At 31.8% G+C, this 9,053-nt stretch overlaps 1 protein-coding gene across 1 annotated transcript in view; it reads right to left on the bottom strand.

The window, feature by feature from the left end:
• Positions 1-5,179, bottom strand: part of LOC108734997 — an 11,022-nt gene extending 5,843 nt beyond the window's left edge. The window contains exons 1-2 of the mRNA XM_018466777.1: positions 5,103-5,179; positions 3,323-3,415 (exon numbers count right to left, since the gene is read on the bottom strand). Of these exons, the coding sequence (XP_018322279.1) occupies positions 3,323-3,415; positions 5,103-5,138 (129 nt within the window). The 5' untranslated portion in view covers positions 5,139-5,179. The remainder of the gene's footprint in view (positions 1-3,322; positions 3,416-5,102) is intronic.
• Positions 5,180-9,053: the final 3,874 nt, after the last annotated feature.

Below are 9,053 nucleotides of genomic sequence, written 5' to 3'. Positions count from 1 at the left end.
CCCAGTAAATTTACATATTTTTATGGGGGTGAGACCGCCACGAACTTTTTTTGGTACAGTGGTGGAGGAGACCTCCTCTTTCGATTCCCCCCACCCCACCCCCAAAGGTGGTGGGGGCCATCATCTAGATCTTTACCTTTTTTTCTTTTATTTGAAATAATGATTCCCTTGTATAGATGTATACACAATACACACTATTTGTTTCCTTTTCTTCACCTCCCATATATTCATCTTCTGGATTTCTTTCCTTTTTTTTCTGTATGACATTTTCACCCATGCCGTGCTCGCTGTGTCTACATTCATTAGGTTTTCCATTCTTCTATCTACCCTACGATTAGGAACATTTCACCACATTCTGCATCTGTTTTACTCGTTGTTCATCTGGTACTTATTAGCTTTTCATTCGTTGTCCAATCTGAATCTTGCGACAATTTTTGTTATGTCCGTTCTCTCTCTTTCTCTCTCAACTGTAGCTGATTCAGCATATTATTTATTCAACCATTTTACATATTCTGGAGTGTAAGTAAATTTTTGTAGTTTTTCATGACTTTTCATTTTATCTTCGTTTTCTTTTCCTTTCTTCCAGTATTCGATTATATTTTTCCTTTTTATATCCTGGATTCTATTTCTTCTATTCCGCTCTCTCTCAATGGTTTGTGTTTCACTTTTCCTTTCTTCTCTTGTCCATTTTCTTAACATTTTGTTCTCTGAGTTTCTGTCTATTTCTTCGTATTTTGAAAATCTTGTTCCTACTTTTATCATTATCTCTTCAATTTTGGTTTCTTCCTTTATTCAACATCCTGGTGTTTATCCGTACAGTCCTACGACCCCTCTAATGTATTCATCTTGAATGTTTTCTATTTCTGGTCTTTTTTTGATGTCTCATATTTCTAGTGAATACACTAATATAAACGCCATCTGTAGTACATTTAGTGGAATTGTATATGTTTGTCATGTTCCATTTACATAATCTACTCGCTCAACTGAATCTACGGCGTATCTCACCATATGTGATAGACAGGTTACCAAAATCAAACAAAGAAGTTCATGGTGGTCAGTATCTTGTTGGACTTCATCAGAGCTTCGTAGAAAGCTTCGACTAAACACAGATCAATTCTACCTGCTGCCTTGATATTTTAAACTAGGACATTAAACATCATCATACTCTTCACTCAAATCGCCGATGAATTTTCTTTCTTCTGTTCCACATACTTACATATCATTGCTGCTGTAGCCATATCACTTACTTCACTATTATTGCTTTTCAATGTGTATCCTAAGTACTTATATAAATTTATTGACATCTTCCTTATTCCATTTCCTTTTGTTCTTTTTCCTTTATCCACCTTTTTAGAATACCTTTCTTTATTTAAACTTGTTCGGGTTTAATAGCTCTAATTTCTTCTTCTTTTAGGTAATTTCTTACTGTCTATTTGCTGATAATTTTTCATTTTATATTTTGTTTATCGTAGAGACAATTAGTTTGATATAAGAAAGCAATGGCATGTTCTGAGAGAAACTTAAGTATTGCAGGAAAAGGTAATTTTCATATACAAAAACCACAAACAGTGGAATACACATCATCTTTAGAATTTTGATATTTATTAACTTTGATTTCGTCTATTTTATCGATTTTATGTATATAGATACATTATGTATCTATACTTGGAAAACTATTTTATTCTAACAATATTTGTATTTATTACATACAAAGTTTGAAGCAATTTATTCGACTTTAACATCATTTTCTAGTCAGGCGTGAATAATATGTATCCATTAGCAACAGGTAATTTTACATAATTAGGTCTATAAATACTCGAATAGGCATTAAGATTTATTTCATTTAAAGTTATTATACCTGCTATGTATCTACTTCTGTACAAACAAATTGCAATATTTAATATCTAATAGCAATTACGATTTAAAACACATAAATGAGTCTCATTTAATAAAACGTTTTTCAATATCAGTACAATCAAAACAAATACACTATTTTTATAAGAACTCGAAAATTTTTAAAATTAGAATGACAGCTCATGGTGTATGTATGTCTCATGAAACATTAATGAATAAGGAAAACAAAAGTTAATTTGTTTTAACTAGGAATCTAAACAATTGAAAAACTTAGACTGTGTTGTGGAACTCTGTAGATATCTTAACCCCCAATACTAAAATACGACACTAACCGCTTGAAATACTTTTCGATAACAAAATTACCTTCTTCAGGCACCGACACTAAAATATTTTATTGCGGACGCGACGGAGATGGAAATGGTCCAAGAGCTGAAGACGAATTTAAAGTGTAGTGGTTCGGGTGAGAAAGATGAGACGGACGAAATGAAGACAGAAGAGAGTGAAAGATTATCTGTGGAATATTACTGCCTCAGCATTTGCCTAAGTGATCCAAGGAAACCACAGAAAAACTTGGACCAAGGCAGATGGACCGGAATCGAACCGGCGTCCTCCCGAATGCTAAGCAATGGTCTAGACCTCTAGGCCATGCCGCTCGGTACCGCCGGACTTCTTTCTCTATCCTTGGCTGAAGCAAGACACCAAGGGAAGCCGATACAGTTCCGTAGAAGACGTCAAAGGGGCCGCGATAACATCTCTAAAAGGGGTTCCCGGATAGCAAGTTCCAGAAGCGTACGCGCAATGGGAAACCATTATACGCATTGTGTCAAATCAAAATGGTGCGATTTCAAGAACTACTAAAGATTTGTACCTATTAATTCAATAATAAAAAATCAAATTATTTCAGTCCTACTACTTTTCGATCCTACCTTGTATAACCCATTCCATTCCTATAAACACGGCAGCAAAAACTGCATTAGCTATAAGTGGCATTGGACCTAAACTCAGCCTTGGCTTCAATTTCAGGGAAAATTATATATATTTTTTACTTTTACCCTCTTATTTTAAACATAAACTAAGTAGAGTAGTAATGTAACNATAACGCAAAAATTACAATTTTCGATTGTGACTGAATTTGCGGTAGAAATAGTAGAATTTATTAAGTAACTTGTAAATTATAATAATTTCAATTTTGACATGTATTTTTAAAAATTATTTCAAGTTTGTTAATTAGTGCAATTTAATTTGTAATATCAACTAAAATACCCAGTAAATTTATTTCTGCTGGGATTTTATTTTTACAAATTCGGGATAGTGGGATAAATTGTAAATATCGCTTTAATATTTAGGTAAATTTTCCTTTTCCATTTTCTCCGTGTATACACAGAATATTTTGGAGAAGTTTTTCTTTAACCAATTGTGTCTGAATCACCAATAACTATTACTGGAGAGGCAAGAATAAATCACTTACATATTCGTGAGCCGGTGCATAACTGTGTTCATAATGCAGTGTAGAACTAACCATAGCGGGCAATAACGCGAGCAGGAATTGAATGACGTGGGTCTGAAAATGCAAAATTGAGCAATTAGTAATGAAAGTATTCAACTGGACAGTTTGATGGGTGATTTTGTGTGCATGCTCCACATTTAAGTAAGAACGATTAGGCAAAGAGCACGACTGCGTTGCGCCGACAGTAAATAAGAAATAATAATTGGCTTTGAAATACATAAAGCTGCTAATAAAATACTAATAAAATACAAATAGCAACTTTAAAAGCTATTCATAATCAGTCTAGAAATGGTTCATTAGATTTATTTCTTTGTGTCATGGTTTGGACTACATAAGTTAGTTGCTTTTAATTCCATTTAATGTTGAAGCTGCTTAAGACTTATAAGATAGTCCGACTTATTAGTGCAGAATAAATTTAATATTTAAACGATTTAAGATAGTTTTATTTAATAACTACTTTATTTTGATGCCGTAGGTACAATAAAGTTATTGCAAATCATAAAACTACGTATAAAAAATATAGTTGATAAGCTAATTTTTCAAATTACTAAAAAATGCCTTTATGTCAAAACCTTCACATTTAGTACCAAAAATGGTGACTTTTTTAAATGACCCTCTTTAAAAACAAGATTATCTGTCTCAATTGTAGCTGCATTAGAAAAGCATTTTAATACAAATTTTATTTCATTTCACTATAAATGAAAATTTGGTCGGATGAATTTCAATACGTATATCAGAAAATTTCAAAACATTGTGATTTTGTTCGTGGTAAACCGATACATTAAAAGGAAAAAATATATAGAATGAAAGACACGAGTTTTCTAGAAATAAAACGACTGTTCTTACATAGGCAATATATAAAAAGTAATTTAAAAGTTTTTTATTTAACTTAAGTTTTACTGAAACAAAAAAAATAAATTTAGGACAATGTTTGTCTTAAGAAGGCATTGAGTTAGGCCACTTGAACGTTTTGTTATATGTAGAAAGTTTGTAGTCAATGTTCAAAAACCCTATTAGATATAATCAAGAAGAGCTGGTCTATTTACTAGGAAAACTAGTTCTTTCTAGCGAACAGGAAAAAACTTGGTTATGCTAAGAAAAATAAGGGTGTTTTATGCCTTTTGCTGTAACATAATCCTGCTACTTGAATGAAACTAAAAGTTTTAATTGAATAAGGTCCAAAAACCCCTTTGTTATTGTTCATAGAAATTTACGCGGGAATTGCTAGTTTCTAATAAGAGAAAATAGATTATTCTAGGAACAAATATTTAATTCAGGGTGGGACAAGATAGTTGTTGAATGGAAGAAGTAGTTGTACCCAATACCCAGTTGGAAGGACTTTGTTTGTTACGGAAGATAGCAGTCGATAAATCAGTTGTATCTAGGAAAAGCTAATTTTTAACTTCAGGAATTTGTTTATTCTAGGGAAAATGAGCTTATCCCAGAAGAATCCAGTTTATTAAAAAAAGAACTAGTTTCATCCATGAGGAATAAGTTTCTATAATTGTAACTTAATCAAGTTTAAAAGGAAAAATCTACCTGTTGTTTGATATAACTTGTTGTATAAAAAGCAAATTAATGTACCACAGACAAAAAGAGAAGCCAATTGTATCTTCTAAAAATTAATGTGGTTTTAACTAGTGAAAATTGTATGCGAATAAAATTATTTAAACTGAAGCTAGTCTTCGTGCTATATCTTTCACCGTCTACTCTAGTAAAAGTAATGAAAATTATTTCGTACCTGAAGAATAACCGTATACATCCTCAAGTTCAACATTCACGGTCACGGTAAACACAACACAAGAACTTTCGCTAACTAGCCTTCGAACATCTTGTCAATCGTTTATACCATCTTCGGTGAATCCCTTCTCTCTCGTTAAGTTTTAACAGACGTTAAGAAGAAATTCTTTTTTAACATAAGATAAATATCTTCATTACGTCTACCCATATGGTGCTATAGTTATTATGTATAGGTACGACTGATTGGAAGTAATTGATTTCACTGTTTTAGCCAACCAAAAAAATTTCATATTTTATACTTAATAATTGTCCGCATTTAACAATTTGTCATCTGCAAGATATAAATTTACTTTTACATACATTTTAGAAATAAGTTTTTTTTACAAACATTTGACATTAACATTGATATATGTAGAAATGCTCGGACGTTATTGGAAATTGGATATAATGAATGTTAATGTTTGGTAAAAGGGTACGATATCAAAGTTAATAAAAATAAAACAAAAATATTCGTTTCTAACGAATGTAAAAATAGGGTTAAAACTAATGAAAAAAATAGGGTAGGTACGAAAAATTGAAAGAAGTCGTTAATATTCGATACTTAGGGATTTAGGTAACACCAGATGGAAAATGCGCTAGAGATATAAAACACTGAATAGCGCAGGTCTGGTTTATTTTTAACAAAAAAAAGGTTGACTTTTGTATTGTGGTGTTTATAGGAAGATGCTCGGAATGGAAAAGGATAGATATGAGGTGGAATTAAAAAGAGTAAGGGAACATAGGGCGTTATGAAATTCAATAAGGATATGTTAATTTAGAAATTCGGGAAAGGTTGTTAAAGGTATATGTTTGGAGCACGGCGCTGTACGGGTGCGAAACTTGGACAGTGAACGCGGTGGAAAATAAAAGGTTAGAAGCGTTCGAAATGTGGTGTAACAGGCGAATGATGATGATCGTGGATCGCGAAGGTTAGAAATGAAAAGATGCGTATCCAACCAGTCTTAGGACTGACGACTTTATGATGATGATGTTTGTTGGACATCTTCTCAGCCATGATGGACTAGTTAGAGACATAATAAAAGCAAAAAAGGAGTTAACGTCTTCGGACTGAAGACGTTATAATGATGATAATGAATATTACCCATATGCTGAAGTTTAAGTGTGATTGCGATTTTTTCCTTGTTTGTGGACGAATGGACAACTTAGAATCCAGATCGACTACGAAATATAAAAGTAGCTTTTGTTTGACGGCACCCTTACCTTGATTCCGATAAAGTGTGTTTGCTGATTATAGCTAATAAAAATATAACATGGTATCTCGAGTGAAAGAAAATTAGGTCGCGGAATTTAAAATAGTGTTTATTCAATAGAAATGACATTGCCAGTGAAGCGAGGAAATAATTTGCATAAATTTGTAATGCAAATGAAAAATAAAAGCTCAGCTTTGAGGAACATTCGCATAATTTCAATGTGTTAAGCGTGATCGAAAACCAAAATTTACTTGTACTCTATTTACCACCAGATAGTTGCAGACATCACATATTGTACTTTTACTTTTTTCGTGTAATTTTGAAATATTTACATGTAATTTTTGAACGTTTTACAAATTGAATGATAGTCTTCTATGCAATTCGAATTGAGCTACACTCATTTATATAAAATTATTTCAAAGGATAAATTATAAAAAACAGAGGAGATGTCTCAGTAGCCTCCTCGAAAAATAAATCTAGCTTTTAATGGATAATATGTACTAAATACCTAATTCACGAAAAATAATGTTAGGAACATGGAAATGAATATAAAATTTTTCATGTTTGAGGAAGTTTATGGCAAATAAAATTAAGAAAACCTGCTACTTTATCCTGTAGAAGTCGAAAACTAGTGAAACAATTGTTGAGGGTATTGGAATCTATCAAATGAGAGGAGCCTGAAAAACATGGCCGTGCCGTGATGGATGGGTGATACAATTTTGCATCATTTAGCAGCAATGGATAAGGGAAGAAAGAAAATAAAACTGAAAGAGTTCAAAATCAAATCAGAAATTACAAAATGAAATGGTCAAAATTTATGCAGCCTTGAAAATATTAAAAATATTTTAGTTTCCATTTTATTTTTCAACGTAGTTTCGGGGGTAATTGTGTGAAAAGGCTGGTTCTGCACAAGGAGATGCGTATTAAATTTCGTCGCTCAATTTTCCGATTTACCGTGGGTACATAAAAATGAAATTGAAATTGGGAAACAATTGTAGCGAGAGGAGCCTAATGTAATTGTGCTTTCTGCTGTTGGTGTGTTAAAAGACGCGAAACCTTCCTTTGCTCTTTTCCGAAATTGACAAAGCTTTAAAAATTTTGATCGCTCTGCCGTATACGCGCGCTGTGGAGCGATTCTTTAGACGAATTCATAAATCTGATTAAGAAGTACCATTATTTATAGAAAGTCACCTCGATCGTCTTCCAATGATGAGTTAAGAACTTTAATGAAAAAGTGGTCGATAAAACAAAAAAAACCCAAGAATTTTTTTTCTTTTAGTAAAGGACTAAAACTTTACAAAGTGTTTGAATTCCTTATTTACCATCTTGCCCCCCAATGTAAAGTAAAATGACAGTATCAAATGGAGCTGCATTGTTTTATGTAAAAAGCGCAGCTTTTATTTACAGTTAACGTTTTATGGTAATTGTCTAGAATTGGGACACCAGACCAAAATTGCTTCAAAAATTTTTTCGGACGCGGGCTTATATGTTACAGTATTTTATTCACAGAAGGCATTAATTTTATACATTTCCTAGTACAATATCGAAATTTCATACAATCCAGACCAAAATTACTTTAAAAATTTTTTCATCAATTTCTGGTCATTTCTGAGGGTTAAATTATTATATTTGAGGCGGGGAAGACACATTTGTTTTTATTACAGCATAGGGCATATGGTGTATTTGTAGCTATTCTATTTATGAAATCAAATCCCATGCCTTCTAATGTCTACTTCTATTATGTAGAATGACCGGAAATCAATGAAGGAGCGATTTTGGTCTGGAGCCCCAATTCTGAATAATTATCCGTTTTTATATTTATTGTTCAAATATTGATCCCATCTACTTCTGTTGGCAACATTTAGAAGTTACGTATCTTTTATTATTGTGATTTTAAAACTGCCTGTAATTTTAGAAAGTATCTGTCTGCACTGCAAGTGTAGGTTACTCGCCTAACTGCTCGTTGAAGTCGCTTTAAAAGTACTGTACACTGGTACCAAAAATGTTTAAACAAACTAATTGTTGTTTGTATTTGAACTATCGCACTGTAGATGACTCTTACAGTGCCATTTCATTGTACGATGCTTGAAACAGTTTAGATTTAAAAGCACAACTTTTATTATTTAGATATTTAAATTTTATATAACAATAAAGGGTATAAGTATATAAGTATAAATTAATAAACACAGAAAAGAGAATATTATATTATGTATGATATAATATTATATGTATGTAGGCAGGGACACTTACATCAATCAAACAAAACTCCATTTCTCTCTAGGAATTATACAACAAATTTAAAATTTATATTAAGTTATAAACCCTTGATTGATTTGTTATTTATATCCTTGATAATGATTTGATTTTATCAATAAGAACAAGTAAAACATAAATAAATATAAACTGTATCTAACAATTGTTATGTCTCTATTCATCAGTTTTAACCGAGGCGCATTTGACAAGGTTGCAATTATAAATTAAAAATCTGTCACCATTGGACTTTACCTATGCTTACTTGAGCTTTAATTTATTAGAGGTGTATAAACAATTTGTTTTTATATTACTGTCCGTTGTGGGGGTAATAACTGAGAATAAGGAAATAATAAATACTTAATGTAAATTGAGTACATACCCCATTAAAATAAACAGTAGATAGAAAAGATACAAATTAGAAGCTTTCATTTTATTTATTCATTTAGAAT

Source organism: Agrilus planipennis, unplaced genomic scaffold, assembly GCF_000699045.2.
Source record: "Agrilus planipennis isolate EAB-ADULT unplaced genomic scaffold, Apla_2.0 scaffold124, whole genome shotgun sequence".
In the NCBI taxonomy this organism is placed as follows: Eukaryota; Metazoa; Arthropoda; class Insecta; order Coleoptera; family Buprestidae; genus Agrilus; species Agrilus planipennis.
Note: the sequence above shows the minus strand (reverse complement) of the source record. Positions and strands in the feature narration are given on the sequence as shown.